The 20882-nt window shown below is 39.2% G+C and overlaps 2 protein-coding genes and 1 pseudogene across 3 annotated transcripts; all 3 read left to right on the top strand.

The window, feature by feature from the left end:
• The first annotated feature begins 7793 nt into the window (after positions 1-7793).
• Positions 7794-11295, top strand: LOC126803802 (probable LRR receptor-like serine/threonine-protein kinase At3g47570; annotated as a pseudogene).
• Positions 11296-13111: 1816 nt separating this feature from the next.
• LOC126801721 (conserved oligomeric Golgi complex subunit 7) lies at positions 13112-17462 on the top strand. Its single transcript, XM_050529164.1, has 10 exons — positions 13112-13462; positions 13545-13634; positions 13718-13837; positions 13931-14032; positions 14163-14425; positions 14899-15044; positions 15296-15494; positions 15760-16405; positions 16488-16820; positions 16942-17462. Exons 1-10 carry the CDS (start codon positions 13178-13180, stop codon positions 17218-17220), a joined length of 2463 nt encoding a protein of 820 aa, XP_050385121.1. The 5' UTR covers positions 13112-13177; the 3' UTR covers positions 17221-17462.
• A 657-nt stretch (positions 17463-18119) lies between these two features.
• On the top strand, positions 18120-20738 carry LOC126802406 (uncharacterized). Of its 2 annotated transcripts, XM_050530032.1 has the most exons (8): positions 18120-18298; positions 18427-18555; positions 18652-18691; positions 19340-19415; positions 19499-19699; positions 19898-20110; positions 20200-20586; positions 20686-20738. In XM_050530032.1, exons 1-7 carry the CDS (start codon positions 18256-18258, stop codon positions 20542-20544), a joined length of 1047 nt encoding a protein of 348 aa, XP_050385989.1. In that variant the 5' UTR covers positions 18120-18255; the 3' UTR covers positions 20545-20586; positions 20686-20738. The 2 variants fall into 2 exon arrangements, with proteins under 2 accessions (XP_050385989.1, XP_050385988.1); XM_050530031.1 differs by lacking the exon at positions 20686-20738 and having other exon boundaries at positions 20200-20677.
• The last annotated feature ends 144 nt before the right edge of the window (positions 20739-20882 follow it).

Below are 20882 nucleotides of genomic sequence, written 5' to 3'. Positions count from 1 at the left end.
TATGTGGCATATGATTAACGCAACGCCTGGTTTGATAGTCATAAGTCATAACAATTGGAGTGTGAGAAGTAGAACATCCACTATTGGGGTCCAAAAGTCTAACCATGAAGGGAAGCAATGCACGTCTCTCCACCGAAAGTCTAACAGCATAGGTGCTCCGGGGGAAAACTTCCAAATAGTTCTTCCATCATAGAGAAGAAAAAGAAAAACCCATTTCCCCAAACAAGCTAGCTCCGAGAATAGGTCAAGTAAGCAACCTACCTACAAAAACTTGGTTGCACCTTGCAACAAACAGTGAAGTATTAATTTGTCTCCAAAATATCAAAATGGGCGATGCTTGTCGACTAACTCACAAAGAACACGTTTGACCTTTCCCGTTTTCAACCATAACATATATTACGCCGCTTTGCATATGTACGAATAACATCCGAATGGAGCAGAAGGCCGTGTATCTTATGTGGTGTATAACGTTTGGAAGACATTCATCATTAGTTTGATGCACGAGGACAGTAATTGTAGGTTAAATAGTGATCATTGTGCTTTCACATGAAGTATAGGCCGGCACTCTCTGTTGATGTAGTGATGGACCGACTCTTTCGATCTCATGGTGGGGGAGTTACATTTAGCAAAGATTGACAAGGCCGGACCTTGTGCAATCCGATGTCGGATTCCATCGTTTTCCTTGATCCCAATGGTGAAAGTGTGAAACCAACATTGTTACTGCGCAATAGTAAAGGGACAATTCCGTCAAACCATGCGAGGGTGAAACCGTAAATTAACCACCCAACTGGTGGCTTACGACCTTCAACGCTCCCGCCGGGTAACTACAAATCGAACTGCCGCGGTCGGATATATTCCCCGCTAAATTCGTATGTCCTCCCTCAAAATCTGGGGGCCACCAAGACGCCTCCCACAGAGTACGGTTTAATGATGTGTCATGAGCATTGTGTATGGGGCTCCCTTGGCGCCATCTGGCGCGAGATGCATGGCTCTCTCTCTGGACCTGTCGTCGACGTCTCTCATTTGGGCCAGTGGTAGCTAATACACGGCGAGACATGAGGAAGGAGATCGGAAATTTCCCTTTCTTGGATCTATTCTTTGGGGCCTTCGGTTCAATAGTTGCCTTGGGACTATCGCATTGATTGAGTATGGTTCGGCCTCAATCTATTCTCTTCCCCGGTCTTTCATTTATGCACTTGTAGTTGCATTATCTTCTTGTTGTTTATGATGATGAGGTTTCAGTCAGGCGATTTGATCCGATGAGAGTCGATTGAAGTATACAGCGTGTATGTGTTTACATGTAGCAGTCTTTATCTATCGTACGCTGACATTTGATTGGTAGGTCGGATGCATTGCGTGTAATACGATAATTCACTAGTTACTTGTCTCTTGTTCATTTAGCAATTGATGTCCACAACTTCGTGTTTTACATGAGAAGAGAATCAAAAGATGTAATAAGCACCATTGCTCGACTCGCCAACGTCCGATGCGGCGATCCCCAGGTGTCTCAATTTGTATGTAGACACTTATGACTCCAACTCAATTTATACGAAACCTTTGCTCAATCTCTACATGCTTTTGTTAATGATAGTTCCATTATGAAGAATTAGGCTTGGTTTTCAGTGTGCTACAACTGTCCTCTTGTGTGTGGCTGACGTGGCTTTTAGGGAATAAAGATATTTTCTCTTGTAATAATTGTAATAGCTATAAATAGCTAGAGTGATATCAGTTGTTCTGTGTGAAGAAAAACGTTTCTGCAATTGCTAAGAAAGTGAGATTTTTCCAGGTTCAACTTCTTCTTCTTCTCTCTGTTTCTCAGTATTTCGTATCCTTATGTGTGTGAATGAGCTAGGGTTTAGTATTATGATAGCTATGTTATCATGGTATCAGAGCTTCGGCTCTTGATCCTGAGACTGGTACTGAGATCTGTATAGAATCAAGTTGATTTTGTTTTCTCTGTGATCGAAGCTGAGGTTTTGACTCTTGATGCTAAATTCTTAGCCTGCTGTTTGATTCGGTGTGTTTGAAGCTATTTTTGCTTGGATTTCATGTTCATCTGCTTATGTTGACTGTACTACTGTGAGTTGACTATGAAATTGAAGTTCAGATTTGTACGTTGTACTAGAAATTCAGAGGTTCAGTCTGATTTTGTGAAGAAATTAGATCTGGCTGAGTATGATGCAGTAAATGCCTCTTCTGTTGGTTCAGAAATTTGACAAAGTAAATCTCAGTAGTTAAGTGAAGTACGTATATATTGTAGAGATAAAAGTGGAAAGTAGACTAAGAATTTGTAGAAGTAGAAGTGAAAGTGGAAAGTATAAGTGGAAAGTAGAAGTGGAATACTGTGAAGTGTGGTGAAGGTAGAGTTGTCATTGGAAAACTTGTGGTGTTATTGTGGCAGAGAAGGTGTATGTGAGACTGTGAGTTAAGAACTTAGTTCTTTGATACTTATTTCTTGTTTTTTTGTGATTCATATAGTTTACTTCTTATCAAAGATGACATCTCAGTGGGATATTACTGGTCTTTTGAGTATGATTACTGTTAAGTTGGGTGAAAATAACTTTGTGAAGTGGAGTTTTCAAGTGAGGTCTGCCTTGGAAGGAACTATGGTGGGAGGAAATGATCTTTTCTCCTTCCTTGATGGTACAAACAAGTGTCCAGCAAGGTTTAGTGTTTCAGATGATGGTGTGATTACTAGTAATGTTTCAGATGAATACAGACAATGGAGGGCATGTGATAAAGCTCTTGTGAGTTTGATTATGGCATCTTTAGAAGAAGATACTATGGACATTATTGTTGGGACTAGATCATCTCATGAGGCTTGGTCGGATTTAGAAGAAAAATTTTCTACTGTATCTAGAGCCAACATCATGCAACTCAAGACTGAGCTTCAAACCATCAAGAAAGGTGCTGAAAGTGTGGATAAGTATCTCTTGCGTATCAAACATGCAAGGGATCAGTTAAGTTCTGTTGGAGTAACCATTTGTGATGAAGACATTATCATTGTGGCTTTGAATGGCCTTTCTGAAGAGTACTCCACCATTAAGACAATCATCCGAACTAGGGACACTACTATTTCCATGAGAGATTTTAGGTCTCAACTCTTGGCTACAAAAAGAGACATTGAGGCTCAGTTTATCTCTCCTCTGACCATGGCTGCAATGGCAGCAAGAGGTAACAATTTCAAGGGTATTAGCAGCTACAATACTGGGAAGGGTAAAGAAGTTTGGAATGCAAAAGGCAATGCAATTGCAGAGTGCCAAATTTGTGACAGAACTGGACATATTGCTTCAGAGTGCTATAAGAATTCTAAGTGCACATTTTGTGACAGAGATGGTCACATTGCTATGAAATGTTGGAATAATCCAGACTCACCTAATTACAGGCCAAATTATAACAGTGGATACAAAAACAACTCCAGTTCCGCTATAATGTGTTAACTGTGTAACAAAAGAGGGCACACTGCAATCAATTGTCTAACTAAGAATACTGGTACAGGCTCTTCTGGCTCAGAAATTGTTGTCTGTCAAATTTGTGGGACAAAAGGGCATACAGCTCTTGATTGTGGTAACAGAAGCAATTATGCATATCAAGGAGCTAAACCTCCTGCAAGTCTTACTGCAATGACTGCTCATTCTAGTAGTCTTCCCTCATCTAATAGTGAAGTGTGGATTGGTGATAGTGGTGCCACTCATCACATGACTGCTGATATCAGGAACCTTTCCATTGCTCACCCTTTTGAGACAAATAACTCAATTCCTATTGGCAATAGAGAAGGTTTGCATGTCAAACATATTGGTTCATCATATATTACTCCTACATCACATACCTTTCATCTTAATAATGTGCTTCATGTTCTTAGCCTAGCAGTGAATCTGTTGTCTTTTAACAAACTGTGTAAGGACAATCACTGTTATATAGTGATGGATGATGTAGATATATGTGTGCAGGACAAAGCAACCAGAGCTACTTTGTTTCAAGGAAAGAGCAATGAAGATGGATTGTTTCTGTTCAAGTCTTCTAAAACTGATGTGTCAACGGGTAAAGCTTTTGCTGGTGTTGCAGTAAAATCCTCCTTGTGGCATCAAAGATTAGGCCATCCGTCTGCAAGTATTATTTCCAAGATGTTGTGTTGTTCTGGTGTTCAAGATACAGTAGATGATTCACATTCAGTTTGTGTGTCATGTCTATATGGTAAAATGCATAGGTTACCTTTTTCCGAGTCTAAGTCTAGATCAGAAGTTCCGTTTCACAAGGTTCATTCGGATGTTTGGGGACCAGCTCCATCTCTCTCTATTGAAGGTTACAAGTATTATGTAACCTTCATAGATGATTGTTCAAGATTTGTCTGGATTTTTCCTCTTATCAATAAATCTGATACGTTTGCTACTTTTGTCAAGTTCTATCAATTTGTGCTGACACAATTTCATCTATCCATTCAAATATTACAAACTGATGGAGGAGGTGAGTATAATGGCAAGGTGTTTACTGACTTCTTGAACAATAAGGGTATTTTGCACTATATTACTTGTCCATACACTCCGCAGCAAAATGGTATTGCTGAGAGAAAAATTCGACATCTTGTGGAAACGTACATAACATTGTTGACTGTAGCTAAGTTGCCTAAGCCGTTTTGGTTTCATGCAGTTGCTCACAGTGCTTATCTCATTAACAGAATGCCTTGTCAAATTCTTGATATGCAGTCACCATTTTTCAGGCTTTTTGGCAGGATTCCAGAGATTAAGCATCTTAAGGTTTTTGGTAGTGGTTGCTATCCATATCTTAGACCTTATTCTTCAGACAAGCTTGATACTAGAACTACAAGGTGTGTTTTCTTGGGCTATGCTCTTGGGTATAAAGGGTCATTTTGTTATAGTATTGAGAAAAATAAACTGTGGATGTGTAGACATGTCATTCATGATGAAACAGTTTTTCCATATCATCTTTTATGCTCTTCCACTCCTCAGCCATCTATATCGTCTAAGCCTATATGGACTGGTCTTCCTCGGGCTCAGATGCAAGCTGCTGTCTCTCAACCTTCACAGCCTCCAGCTAATTTGGTTGATGGGGAGGATAGCAGTAGCAGTGACAGTTCCAGTGGTAGTAAACAGTCTGAAAATAACAGTAGCAGTGATAGTTCCAGTGGTAGTAAAAGGTTTGAAAATAGTGTCAGAACTGATCATGTTGATGTTGATGTTGATGTTGGCAATGGTGATGGAGAAGGGAATTGTGTGACTGAAAAAGATGGTAATGGTGATAGAGATAACAGTGAAAATGTGAATATAGGTAATGAAAATGAAGATGGTTGTGTTAACAATGAGTATGTTGACAATGAGGGTTTACCTCAAGAGTTGATGTTTGTGCAGGATGAAGCTCAAGGGTACAATCGTCACTCAATGTTGACCCGAGCAAAGAATGGGATAGTTAAAAAGAAGACTTTTACTGATTTTTGTGCTTTCTCTAGTATTGTTCATCTGAATGTTATTGAGGAATTACCATTTTTTAGTGGTTTTTCTGCTGTCTTGGATATTACTGATCCTATTGAGCCTAAATCTTTTAAAGCAGCTACTGGACTAAAGGAATGAGATGATGCAATGAAAGAGGAAATTGGTGCTTTGCAAAACCAAGGTACTTGGGAGTTAGTACCTTTGCCTAAAAGGAAAAATATTGTTAGAAGTAAATGGGTTTATAAAGTGAAGAAGAATTCAGATGGTTCCATTCAGAGGTACAAAGCTCGGTTAGTTGCACAAGGATACAGTCAAGAGAAGGGATTAGATTATGATGAAGCATTTAGTCCAGTGTTGAGACATAGTACTGTCAGACTTGTCCTTTCTCTTGCCGCAATGTTTAAATGGGATCTCAGACAGCTAGATGTGAAAAATGCTTTCCTTCATGGTGATTTGAAAGAAGAAGTCTATATGCATCAGCCTCAAGGGTTTGTTGATTCTGTGCATTCAGATTATGTTTGTTTGTTGAAAAAGTCATTATATGGGCTGAAGCAAGCTCCTAGAGCTTGGCATGAGAAGTTCACTAATTTTCTTCCTGGACTATGCTTTAAAGTCACTCATTCTGATCCGAGTTTGTTTATGAGACATTCTGATCATGGTATCATTATATTGTTATTGTATGTGGATGATATAGTTATGACCGGTTCAGACAAGCAGGGTATAAATGAGGTCATTATGGAACTCGGTTCTTTGTTTGAAATGAAAGATATGGGTGTTCTGTCATACTTTCTTGGAATTAATGTACAGTATCATAAGAAAGGCTTGTTTCTGTCTCAAGACAAATATGCTAAAGATCTCATCTCTAGAGCAGGAATGAGTACATGTACAGGATGCAACTCTCCTTGTTTGCCTCCTGTTCATCTTTTGAAAAATGAAGGTACTCCTCTCTCGAATCCTTCTCTCTATAGAAGTCTTGTTGGTGCACTGCAGTACTTGACTTTCACTAGACCGGACATAGCTTATGCTGTTAGTACTGTTTGCCAATTCATGTCTGCTCCAACTGACATACATTTTGCTTCAGTAAAGAGAATTTTGAGATATCTTCAGAAAACAATACACAAGGGATTATTTTATAAATTTGGTGAAAATAATCCTTACATAACAACATATTGTGATGCTGACTGGTCTGGTGAAATAAATCAAAGAAGATCAACCACTGGTTTTGTTGTTTTTCTTGGTAATTGTCCTATCTCTTGGCAGTCTAAAAAGCAAGGTTCTGTATCTAGGAGTTCAACAGAAGCTGAGTACAGGGCACTTGCTAATACTGCAGCTGAAATTTCTTGGTTAAGACAAGTATTATGTGATCTGAGAATAAGAGTTCCTGCTCCACCTTTGTTGAAGTGTGACAGCCTTTCTGCTCTTGCTCTAAGTACTAATCCAGTGTTTCATTCTAGAATCAAACATCTTGACAATGATTTTCATTTTGTCCGGGAAAGAGTTCAGAAACGTGATCTTCTTCTTGAATATGTTCCAACTGAAAATCAGACTGCAGACATTTTCACAAAAGGTTTGCACAGTCCTATATTTCGAAATCATGCAGGCAATCTCAACCTGGTCACTCTTGCTGAGATTGAGGGGGAGTGTTAATGATAGTTCCATCATGAAGAATTAGGCTTGGTTTTCAGTGTGCTACAGCTGTCCTCTTGTGTGTGGCTGACGTGGCTTTTAGGGAATAAAGATATTTTCTCTTGTAATAATTGTAATAGCTATAAATAGCTGGAGTGATATCAGTTGTTCCGTGTGAAGAAAAACGTTTCTGCAATTGCTAAGAAAGTGAGATTTTTCCAGGTTCAACATCTTCTTCTTCTCTCTGTTTCTCAGTATTTCGTATCCTTATGTGTGTGAATGAGCTAGGGTTTAGTATTATGATAGCTATATTATCAGCTTTACCTTTGGTCCACCGTACGTTATCCTGACTCTTCCTCGTTCAGAACCTCCGCTCGAGTAACTTTTAATGCTACCAGTTCCATTATAATAAAGGTAGCTTGTGATCCTCTATATAAAGAGCCTCACATGAATAAATATTGGTTGTCTACTGACATTGTAGAGCAAAGTTTTCTTATTTTTGAATTGTCATCTATATTGGATTAAAACCCCAAAATCGGTTGTAGATTTGGGTCGGGTCAGAACCCTAGAATTGCATTGAGAAAGATGCATGTCGCCGGAGTGAGCTTGGATCTAAGCTGGTTCTTTGACTTTCTTGAATTGATATTCGTGTAATCGTGTTGTTTGTAATATCGTTTTGGTTGCTTAACTTGGTGAAGAGCACGGCGTCGAAGTTCTTTAATGTCTATTGTGGCTGTGGTCTCTGCGGCGTCAATGGGGTCGGGAAGTGCTGTCATTGCAAAAAATCTGTTAGACACCGGTAAGTGCTTCAATGTAACGATTGCTTGGATACTTGATTGGTTTTTTAGCTTATTTCTAGAAACTTTTCTTAGTACTGTATTATATACAGCTTGTATGTCAAAGGTTTAGTCTTGGTGACTTGTAGTTTTGGGGTTACCAATTTTTGCAGTCAACTTGGCTTTTACACGGTCACACCAAAAGAGATTCTGCGTAACACTGTCCTGTATTTGGTGATACTTAACAAAAATCTGTTTTTTTTTCTTTCGAGATTGTAATGATAGTATGATACACATGGGTGATTTCCATAAGGCAGTTTAAAAGACAGATTCGAGCGAATTCGTTGGGACAAATACTTTAAAAGACAGTTTTATCCATGTGGATCTAAATGAAGCCTCTTTCTAATAGCAAGTTTGCAGTAAAGCTTATAGTAATCATGACCTACGATATCCTCTTCTTCCTTTTTTTAGTAGTTTATTTATTTTCATGGCGTCGGTCGTTGGGACTTATATTTAGACCAACCGCGCGACTAGGGCACGGAAAATCATTTTTCGTTCTCTTCTTCCTCACATCTCCCTCTCTCACCTCCGCTAAATCTCATCTCCTTTCTCTTCACTTAGTTTCACTCTTTAAATCTTTTGGATCAAAATAACCAAAACATTTCATCAATCTTGAACCTCAATAAACCCCCAACGCATTCCAAGTCGCAAAATGTTTACATAAGGCCCCAACGAAAACGCAATCAACTGGATCAAACAGGTTCCCGTTCCCAATTCAATTCAACCCTCCAACCATTGCAAGTTGGTGTAGTGGTCTTGCCTTGTCGGGTTTTGCTCCCCGGTCTTGGTTCGACTCATGAAGCTAGCAAAAATGACTATGTGCCCTGCTGTAATGCGGGATTGGACCATTTCACATGGGCCGGCGGATTAGTTTCATGGGCCTAGAAAGCCTTTAGGAACCTTGATTGTCAAAAAAAAAAATTTAACCCTCCATTGTCCCAAAGTCCCCGACTTTTAATCTATTTTTTTATTTTTAATATATTTTAGGGATCAGTGTAGAGACGTAGACGTTCGTCAATTCGGTCTCTGATGACTATTACGATACTAATTTCTCCATATAATCAAAAACATAGCCTAGTTTACAATTTAAGTGGTCCTTTAGTTTTTAGAAGTAACTCCACATCCCTAGGAAAGAGCAGCCATATATCACCCACACATTATTTCGATCTTGGAGCAATCCCACATGTAAGGTAACAATCTGACATCATTACTTCAACTCTATTTGCAAGAAATAATTTTAATGGCACCATTCCTACAAGCCTTGGGAAATGCCATTCATTGATGCTGTTGGATCTGTCTCGCAATAAGCTTAACGACGACATCCCTCCACAAGTTATTGGCGTTCCCTCGTTATCAAGATATTTGGACATGTCTGAAAATCGTCTTAGTGGTTCACTTCCCTCCGAGGTAGGAGTGTTAAAAAATATAGGAGGGTTAAGTGTAACAAATAATATGATATCAGGAAATCTTCCTAGTAGCCATGGTAGCTGTATGAATTTAGAAGTCCTGATCTTGCAAGGGAACTTCTTTGATGGCCCCATTCCTTCGGCTATGGCCTCCTTGAGAGGGATTCAAGAGTTAGACCTTTGCGCAACAATCTCTCGGGAGAAATTCCTGAATTTCTGGCAGGATTTGGAGGCTTGAAGAAAACTTACCCTGTCTTTTAATGATTTTTGGGGTGAAGTGCCAGTTAAAGGTGTCTTTAACAATGCAAGTGCCACTTCTGTTGTTGGAAACAATAGACTTTGTGGAGGTATTTCAGACCTCCATCTTCTGAAGTGCAAGTCTAAAGAGTCAGGTCTCGTAGCATGAAACTAAGAATATCATTAGGATCAGCATTTCCTTTTCTTGGAATAGCAATATTGTTGACATCTAATTTTCTCTTCTTTGTTTCTTCAAGAAGAAAAGCAAACTGTTGAATTTTATGAACTGAATGAACATGAAAACAAAGAGCAGATGGTTTGAATGTTTTGTTGTATGGAACAAGAAAAACTTACAGAGATTATAAAGGAAAAGAGAAACTGAGTTTAATCCAAACTCAGTGCTAAAACTAACTAAAAACCTAAGGATAAAGATCTAAAGTTTTATATTGAGATTTACAATCTATCCATAATCCTTGAACTATGGACCTGAAACAGAAAAAGAGAGGAGATCAACTTGCTTGTTCAGTAAGAAATCAATGATTTGAGAGGAGGAGCATGAGCTAGGGGGCTTGGCAGAATCCAGAGGGGACTTGGCAGAATCCAGCAATTAATACAAAACACCTGAATTAATATACTGTCTCATTACAAACCAACTTCATCAAGCACATTTGCGGACTCTGTCTTCCAAGTGTCATATAGTACTCTCTTGAAAGCTACTGATGGCTTCTCAGCAACAAATTTAATTGGTGCGGGGAGTTTTTGTTCTGTATACAAAGGAGTTCTCAGCGAAGATGGAGATCGGCTCGTTGCTGTGAACGTGTTTAACATGTTACGCCGTGGAGCTACCAAAAGTTTCCTAGCTGAATGTAATGCTCTCCGAAATATCAGGCATCGAAATCTAGTCCCGGTTATAACTGCATGTTCCAGTGTGGACTTTCATGGTAATAATTTCAAGGCTTTGGTTTACAAGTTCATAGAGAATGGGAGCTTAGAAGAGTGGCTACATCCAACTTCTGGGACTGAAGATTCGCTGAAGAGCTTAAGTCTTTTCCAGAGGCTTGACGTTGCCATTGACATTGCTTGTGCATTGGATTATCTTCATAATCATTGCGAAACACCAGTAGTTCATTGTGACCTCAAACCGAGCAATGTTCTTTTGGACGAAGACTTGACTGGACATGTTACTGACTTTGGATTAGCTAAATCCATCTCAAGCCTAGTCGATAGCGTTTCAGCAAATCATTCAAGTTCCATTGGATTAAGAGGGACTGTTGGTTATGCTGCTCCAGGTTTGTACTTCATATGCTATTTTGTACTACAATATTTCCAGTAGCTAGGTACTTTTGTTCGAGCTGTCTTGTTAACAACTTTTATGTTTGAACCAGAGTATGGAATGGGAAGTCCGGTTTCAACATATGGAGATGTTTACAGCTTCGGAATTCTCTTGCTAGAGATGTTTACGGGGAAGAGACCCACTGACCACATGTTAGTGGATAGTTTAAACCTTCACAAGTTTGCGGAAATGGCCCTCCCCAAGCGAGTCTCAGAGATTGCAGATTCATCACTTGTTCAAGTAGGCAATCCGAGTCAGAACTCCAATGCGGCTCTTGAAGAATGCTTGAGTTCAATCCTAGGAATTGGAGTAGCATGCTCTGTGGAATCCCCGATGGATCGGAAGAATATAGGTGATGCTGTGTCTGAACTGAAAAAGATTCGAGCCACTCTTGTTGGATAGAAAGTAAAAAACTCCTGCTGTTGTTTTGTTATGGCTGTCACTGCCCTTCATGTTCTTAATTACTGCCTTCTTTCAGGTCGTGTTGCTGGTATATATGCATGAATAAAGTTAATGTATACTACATCTTGTATTATGCTAGGCCCTGATCTATATCAGTTCAAATGGTCTAGTTCATCAAAACAAATAAAAAACCAGTTTCTCTGTTTCCTAATTCCTATGAATTCCTTTAGTTGTAGTTCACATTCTTGGTCATTAATTCATATGAATAACGCAAATAGAACATGGGACCAAGTGACGGTGCACATTCTTCCCTCAACATATGTATGCAGCTCATATTTGGATTTTTAGGCCATACCAATAAAGAGACCAGCAGATGAAATAGTCAAATGTAGATGGAACTTCTTTACATTGCCTGATGTAACATGACTAACTTCACATTTCCAAAAAAAAAAACATGACTAACTTCTACAATTCCAGAGGGCCAATAAGGCATGCTGAACTGACTACAGGGTTTCAAGCTACCCAGTCGAATTTAGGCCGGCTTATCACTAATCCATGAAAAGTAGGTAATCGGCGAAAACAATGAGTTTATTTTCGCATTTTATGAACAATAAACAACAATGCATTGACAATTCATCGAACATATTGCTTTTAAGTCTCGACACACCAAAACACCAACAACAAAATCAACTTGTTTTGAGTGTAGGATTTTTGATGGTTTAATTCGCTGCTAATTATTAGCCGAGATTCTTAGGTTGAATGCTTCGAGCAATCCACTCTATTGTTTTTGTCTGTATTTTGCTCAAGGCTTTACTCGTTTACTTACATTACTGTCCATGGATTTCCAAACTAAAATGGTTGAACCCTTTTCATCAGTTTCATGTGCAACAATTTGTGTGTGTATTTTTTTTTGCTGAAAGGACGAAATGTTTGTGGCTAATAAGGAATAACAAATTATTTAAAAGTACTAGACAATAATTTAGTTTGTAAATAACTCATTACTTAATTTGATAAAACAAATAAGGACTAAATGATGGGAAGTTGTCATATGTCATAAAATATTTTACTTTTTTACCCATCTTTGACTAATAGTGTTTGCTACCATCAATGAAGATGTTATCTGTTACTGTCGATTATAAAAAACTAACTGTTAATGTCAAGTAAAAAACCAGCTGCTACTGTCGACTTGGAAGACACTTGCTATTGTCGACTTCGAAGATACATGCTATTGTCAATTATAAATCCAACTACTATTGTCGACTTGGAAGGTACCTGCTACTGTCAACTATAAATCTAGCTGCTACTGTCGACTGAGAAACTAACTGCTACTGTGGTTTTTGGTGAGTAAAATTCAAAATTACAAAATTCTAAAAACATATGCAATATGATACTTAAATAAGAGCCTATGACATAAGAAACAACTTTATATATTGACTCACCTCTAAATTGCCAGTGGTTTGACCGGAAAACTTAAATTTGCCGGAAAACTAAAAAATGAGGAGAGATAAATTTGTTAGAATAATTTTTATGAAAATAAGAGTATTTTAGATATTTTTGTATTAATTAATTAATCAGTTTTGTTTTACTTATTATTTGGACTTGAGTTTATGTTTTATTTTATATAAAAAATATGAAAAAAGTGAGATTTTAGTTAATTCAAACGTGATCGAATAAATAATTTTCTTAATAAAGAAAAAATAATTCAGATTTTAAGTTTACGCGTGCCTTTCACGTGCCTCATAGTTCCATCGTCGTCGTCCCACCACTCCTATAAAAGACTCTCCTGAAACTTTTGCTGTTTAAGATTTCGGTTACTCCCTCACCCAATTACACAACCCGAGTCATTGACTCGCCCGCCCGATCCCAACCCAGACTCACTAAGCTGGAACCATGATGCTGGATCTCGGCCCGTTCTCCGACGAGAATTTCGACCGGAAGAAGTGGGTGAACTCGGCGTGCCAGAGTCGCCACCCGCAGGACTCCGTCGACAAGCACCTCGCGGATCTGGAGATGAAAATCCAGATGGTCTCGGAGGAGATCGGCGCGTCGCTCGAGGAGCAGAGCGCCTCCTCCCTCCTCCGCGTGCCACGCGCCACCCGCGAAGTCATCCGCCTCCGCGACGACGCCGTCTCTCTCCGCTCCGCCGTGTCCTCGATCCTCGACAAGCTCAAGAAGGTACGTAACCGTTTTCGCTTCGCTAAATTTCAGTTAAAAATCGAATGCGGTGGTGATCGGAGTCCGGTTGGTTTGTTTTTAGGCTGAGGGATTATCAGCCGAGTCTATAATGGCGCTGGCGAAGTATGATATTGTGAAGCAGAGAATGGAAGCTGCATACGAAACATTGCAGGTAAAGATGAAATTACATATTTCTCCTTGAGTTTTTTTTTTCTCGAAGTATTGAAGGAGAGTTGTAACCAAATTCAACACCAGGATGCTGCTGGATTAACTCAACTGAGCTCGACGGTGGAGGACGTTTTCGCCAGCGGTGATCTTCCTCGCGCTGCCGAGACCCTAGCCAACATGAGGCATTGCCTGTCAGCTGTTGGTGAGGTAATGTTCTAGTTGATTTCGTAATCAATTACTAGCTTGTTCTGCGTTTTGTGGGAAGTATGGAAAATTTGAAATGCAAATGTTGTTTTTTAGGTTGCCGAGTTTGCTAATGTGAGGAAGCAACTTGAGGTGTTGGAGGACAGGCTTGATTCGATGGTGCAACCACGTCTCACAGACGCAATATCCAATCGCAAGGTTATGATTCATAACATTTTGCTTTGACAATTTGCTTTGACAATTTGCTTGCTTTCTATTATATATTGTCCGTTAGTGTCAACTGTGTCATCCAATATAGACATTATAAGGTATGTGTATTTGCCTGCAGGTTGACGTCGCCCGAGATTTACGGGGTATTCTTATTCGGATTGGGAGGTTCAAGTCAATGGAGCTACATTATACAAAAGTTCACCTCAAACCAATAAAGCAGCTCTGGGAAGATTTTGAGTTAAAACAACCGCCATCTAATAAGCTTGCTACTGACAAGACTAGTAATGAGTTTCAGTCAGCTGCTTCGGGCATTCTATTTTCCACTTGGCTCCCAAATTTCTATGATGAATTGCTGCTATATCTAGAGCAAGAATGGAAGTGGTATTATCCTCAACCTCTGACTCACTCACTCACACATTTAACTTTGTTAGTGTATTTTATCTCTTCAGACTTTAGGGATAGAAACTGTGTCTTCACAATTTTTTTTAAAATAATCTGATATATCTTCCGATTGAAACTTTAATTCACATATGTCTGCCAGTGTTCTTTTAGTGTTTTACATTTTTACCTGGTTGTCTAATGCTGTTAGGAAGAGAAAAGCTGGGGCCTGATCATAATTGTTCTAGTGCTTCAAATAGTTCTGAACGAGCTCCTTTTAGTTTATTATTTTTTATGTCTTGAAATTTATTTGTACCTACTTTTAATCCATTCTTATGCTCAAAATTTTGAGAAGCTGGATATGTCTTGTTTTTTATTGCAAGCTGCGTTTCCTTATGTTCTTTTATTGGTTTTGAAGTAAAAACTAGTGATGAGGCATATTGTCTAGTATGATTATCTTCAACTGTTACCCACAGGTGCATGGTTGCCTTTCCCGAGGATTATAAATCCCTCGTCCCGAAGCTGCTAGTTGAGACGATGGTAGCTGTAGGGGCTAGTTTTGTTTCACGCGTCAACTTAGCAACGGGTGATGTTGTTCCTGAAACAAAATCATTGGGGAAAGGTAACTTTTGACTTTATTTCTGGTGCCACTTTTACATGATATGATCAGAGACTTCCAGTGTTTGTATTCACTTATTTGATAGGTATAGGAATGGGCAATCTTGGAATCTCATTTCCATACAGTCCTGTTTACCATCTGGTTTCTTGAAACACAGTGGTTTATATACACCAGATGGAATAATATGATACCACTAGGGGGTTGACAGTATGAGGAAGGGTATCATAACTTAAACTCCTTATGTATAACTTCAGGGATATTAGATATTCTCTCTGGTGATATGCCCAAGGGTATCAAGATCCAGACAAAGCATCTGGAGGCTCTGATTGAGTTGCACAATATGACCCAGACCTTTGCAAGGAACATTCAGCACTTGTTTTCAGAATCTGATCTTCGTGTTTTGATGGATACGCTAAAGTCGGTGTATTTGCCCTATGAATCATTTAAGCAGAGGTAAGGAAGATGTTGTTTAACTGGTCATTAGGTTCTGGCAATCAGCTTTTATGTTAAGAAGACTGGCTTATGTACAAGAAATGTTGGTTGCCATTTCTTCCATGCATTAGTTTTGTTTTAATTTTGCAACTCAATCTTTGTCAGCAGTCAATTCCCTTCTTTGTGATATTTGAGATAATATTCTGTCATCTTTGTTGCTGGCTATTGTTTTTGGCAAGCTGTGTTATATTTTATTAGTTGATTGATGTTGGAACATGTGATCTAGGTATGGGCAGATGGAGCGTGCTATACTGTCTGCTGAGATTGCTGGAGTGGATCTAAGAGGAGCTGTTACTCGTGGCGTGGGAGCTCAGGGAATTGAACTTAGTGAAACGGTTCGCAGAATGGAGGAATCCATTCCACAAGTTATTGTACTTCTTGAAGCAGCCGTTGAGAGATGCATTAGTTTTACTGGAGGTTCGGAAGCAGATGAGCTCATTATTGCAGTTGATGACATAATGTTGCTTTATATCTCCACCTTGCAAGAAACCCTGAAATCCTTACGAGTTGTCTGTGGAGTGGATCATGCTGGTGATGGTGTTGGCCAAAGTTCACGGAGGACTGACTCGATTTCAAATGAGGAGGAGTGGTCCATTGTGCAAGGTGCTTTGCAAATCCTTACCGTTGCAGATTGTCTAACTAGCAGGTCCTCAGTTTTTGAAGCTTCCCTAAGAGCCACTTTGGCTAGGTTGAGCACAGCTCTTTCGTTTTCAGTATTTGGTTCAAGTGCAGACCAAAATCTGTCACATGCTACTAGTGATGATGGAAATGGGGAACCATCTTTGGGAGGAAGAGCTGCCTTGGATGTGGCAGCTGTTCGGCTTATTGATGTTCCCGAGAAGGCTCGAAAACTCTTCAACCTTTTAAATCAGGTAAAAGTTAACATCTTAGACTTCTAAATATTGTTATTCTCTTCTGTATCATGAATATAACATTTTCCTTTTTGTCCTTCAGTCTAAAGATCCACGGTTTCATGCACTTCCACTTGCATCTCAGAGAGTTGCAGCATTTGTTGATACCGTTAATGAACTTGTATATGATGTTCTCATTTCTAAAGTAAGGCAACGCCTCAGTGATGTTTCTAGATTGCCAATATGGTCATCAGTTGAAGAACAGAGTGCTTACCATCTCCCAACCTTCAGTGCTTACCCTCAGTCCTACGTGACGAATGTTGGTGAATATCTTCTTACATTACCCCAGCAGCTGGAGCCACTGTCAGAGGGCATTGCAAATAGTGACGCCAACAATGAGGAAGCCCAGTTTTTCGCAACAGAATGGATGTTCAAGGTACAAATCTCCCAAGTCTTAAGTTCTTTATCATTTGCTCAACTGCACTGCTTTAACAATATTGTTTACATCATTACCCTTGGCTGTGGTTTTTAGCAATGCTGCTTTCGTGTGAATGCAGGTCGCAGAGGGTGCCACTGCTCTTTACATGGAGCAGCTGCGGGGAATTCAGTACATCACAGACCGGGGAGCACAACAGTTATCTGTTGACATAGAGTATCTAAGCAATGTACTTTCAGCTCTGTCAATGCCAATGCCTCCTGTCCTATCCACATTCCATACCTGTCTTTCCACCCCAAGAGATCAGCTGAGAGATCTTATCAAATCAGATTCGGGAAATCAGCTTGATCTTCCTACTGCAAACCTTATTTGTAAGATGCGGCGTGTGGTTATAGATTAGTCCCCCCTTCCCTTCCTGTCGATCCTATAGGTTGAAAGCTGTGCTATACGTGTATTCTTTTTGAGGTCCAGGGAACAATTTATCTTCTTGCCATTGAATCATCTGGCAGCAATTTTTTGAATGACTTGGGTAAATTCGAGGTCATGTTCATTAACAAGCACGCCATATTTTCAATATGTTGCTGTAGAATCCTATATTTTAAATTTTTCTTAACCAAAATGAATCTAAATTTTCTCGACAAACATAGAATCTACTACATTGAAGGTTAGCCGTGGATTTCCAGGGACATGCATCCATCTGATTTGCAGATACTGATAAACTGACTAGGATCTCAAAGCGTAATTAGAGATTTGCAGTTTTGGTTTTGATTTTGCAGCTTTGTTCTACAGTTCTACTGATAACATGAGTGGAGATACTGATGAAAGTTGCTAGATACTGACTGTTCTGATCTATGATGGTCTTCCTTGCCCCCATTCGGTTTGTTAGGGAGTTAGGGGTGGCCGGAAGCATCTGCTTCTCTGTTTGTTTCTCTTTGCTACGTTAATATATATATATATCTTATTATGCTTCGTTTGATTCTCACAGAACTCAATTTAAATTTACTGAAATTATAAAGTTAGCTATTTAACAGTGAAAGCAATCCTTATTCCTTTTTCATGTTCACGGGCATGAGATTCCATAGTTCATTATTCAACAGAGAAAACAATCATAAAATCAATAGCTTTAACAGGTTCCAAACTTGAGTAGGCGACTTTGTATAGTAGTAAAGAACCAAAATCACTTCACTGAAACTAAAAAGTTACCGCAAGTAAAAGTCAAAATCGAACACAATCCACAGTGAAACTTCCCAACTATATAAGCAACCAGCCCTGAAGTTACCTCGCTCCCCCAATATTACCGTCATCGTAGCTCTCTCTCAGGTTCTTCCACCCCTCTTGAACAAACCCTAGGCTCCCTTATCGCATCTACCTCACTACCCAATCAGAATCTCATAGTTTTCAATCCAATTTCAAATCCTCCTCTTTCCGATTAGCCATGGATGCGCAGCGAGCTCTCCTCGATGAACTCATGGGCGCAGGTACCTCCATCAAACCCTAATCAGTACCTACTCGTTTGCTATTGGCTCACTCCGCAATTTGATGCTGTAATTTTTGTTATTGATTTTGTTATTTTGATTCGATTTGAGTATTTTGTGGTGCAATCCAGCTCGGAATTTGACGGAGGAAGAGAGGAAAGGATATAAGGAGATCACTTGGGACTCTAAGGAGGTCTGCGGAGCTTATATGGTTCGGTTTTGCCCTCATGATCTGTTTGTCAACACACGAAGCGATTTAGGTGTGTTTGTGGATTAGAATTCGTGTCAATTTTCGCTTTTTTTTTATATCTTAATTTTGGTTTGCTGATTGGTTAATTATTTCGATTTTGGATCAGGGCCGTGTCCGAGAATACATGACTCCAAGCTGAAAGAAAGGTGATTATTTAGCTGATGATCAGTTTTGGAGTTTGGAATTCTGCTATATGGATGGTTATTTTGAGCTTTTTCGAGGATTAGATGTTTAGCGGAATTTTGTGTGTATTTAGATGAAATACATTCATAAGGCGGTAATGTGTTCATGTTGCCGCAGTTTGTTAAGTGCTCCGATACGGCTAGATTTGAAGAGTAATTTATCCAGTTCTTTACTAAAGACTTAAATAGTAGATAGTTGCATGTGGTGTGTCATATCATGGTTGTTAAACTATGATCTCCCTACCAGTTAATTGGAAGTAATTGGTTATGACTTGCTTATCTCGGAAAATAGGTCTATTTTTGCTCATATCATTGTATAGTTGTATATATAACTGTATATTGTTAAAGTATGTATCGATGTTTTTTGCACAAACTGAGGTGCGGTGGATGGATTTCAAATAAATTAACTATGGAATTTTACTAAGGATCATAAGTAAGCTAATAGTTCAGTCGATAAATTCATAAACTTAGTTGTTCCAGTTTACTAGCTACAGTTCAAGGTACCATATCCTTATACTCTTTTACTTTCTTCACAATTTTTTTCTTTCAAATTTTTCTTGCTTTTGGTCCTCATTCCGGCTTAATATGTTCTTTTGTTGATATTCATTTTAGCTTTGAGAACTCTCCAAGACATGCTGCATATGTGCCGAGGTTTGAGGCTGATCTTTTTCAGTTTTGTGAGAAATTGGTGAGCTAGTTGTTATTCTATTGGGCCTTTGTTTTCTTTGATTTTCTTTTGTAGTTGTTTGTCATATCCCACTTTCATTGCAGGTGATGGATTTGGACAGAAGAGTTAAGCGTGGGCGAGAACGCCTTTCTCAGGAGGTGGAACCTCCACCACAACCTCCTCTGTCAGCTGAAAAGGCCGAGCAGTTATCTATTGTGGAGGAAAAAATAAAGAACTTACTGGAACAAGCAGAGGAACTTGGTGCATCTGGGAAGGTGGATGAAGCTGAAGCATTGATGAGAAAGGTGATCTTATTAGTGTCTGATCTTTGTATCATATAATTTTGTATTGCAAATAATTTTCCAGAAAGTATATATTTTGCTAGCGTGTTTGTTATAATATATGCCATACAACTACTTTTCTTCTTAGTTATGTGTAGTACAGCTATTACATGTAATAATCAGCTACATTTGAGTTCTGATTGTTTTTATCCCTTTTGGCAGGTGGATGTGCTTAATGTTGAGAAGACAGTCTTGGCTCTGCAGCCACCCAATGCTCAAGCATTAATGGTTCCACAGGAGAAAAAAATGGCACTTTGTGAGATCTGTGGTTCATTTCTTGTAGCCAATGATGCTTTAGAGAGGACTCAATCTCATGTCACTGGGAAGCAGCATATTGGTTATGGCATGGTTCGGGATTTTATTGCTGAGTATAAGGTGAGTCTTGTATAATGGAGTAGAGAACTTAAGAAGTGGAAGAGTTTATTCTTTATCTGTGGCTGAAGGACATGGATTTTATTTTTCAGGCAGCTAAGGAGAAAGCAAGGGAAGAAGAAAAGTCAACTAGGGAGAAAGAAGCAGAAGAACGGAGGAAACAGCAGGAGAAGGAAAATGAGAGTAGAAGGAGAAGTGGTTCAAGTGACAGGGATAGGTATCGTGATCGTGACAGATATAGAGAACGTGACTTGGATCGTGAAAGGTCAAGAGAGTGGAATGATAGAGGTGGTCGAGATGGTGGAAGAGGGGTGGATTGGAGGTCCAGGAATGGAAGAGATGGGGGCAGGGATAGGTCCCGTAATCGAAGCCGGTCACGTTCCCCTGTTAGACATTCCCACAGAAGGTCACCTAGGAGTCCAGTTCGCCCATATTAATGAGTTGTGTAGATATATGTCTGAGCTTTCAAATTTATTGAGGTAGATTTTCATATCTCTAAGGTTTATGATGAACATGTGCATTTGGAGTTTTAAACTAAATTGTCATCATGGGTGAAACGTTTCTTTGCCATCTCACAGCTTTTGTTGAGACTATATCAACTCCATTTCATCAGTAATGTTAGCGGAGGAAAGGGTTGAGGTAGGTATTATCTACTGTTGTAACTCATTCATAATTTGTTTGACATGGGATGAGGTAATTTTTATTGTTTCTGCATGAAATTTTTGAAGGAATTGTTTTCAGTGTCTCATGTCCTTTTTTTATGGTAAGTTATCAC

Source organism: Argentina anserina, chromosome 7, assembly GCF_933775445.1.
Source record: "Argentina anserina chromosome 7, drPotAnse1.1, whole genome shotgun sequence".
Taxonomy (NCBI): Eukaryota; Viridiplantae; Streptophyta; class Magnoliopsida; order Rosales; family Rosaceae; genus Argentina; species Argentina anserina.
The sequence above is the reverse complement of the archived record's forward strand: the minus strand, read 5'-3'. Positions and strand labels throughout refer to the sequence as shown.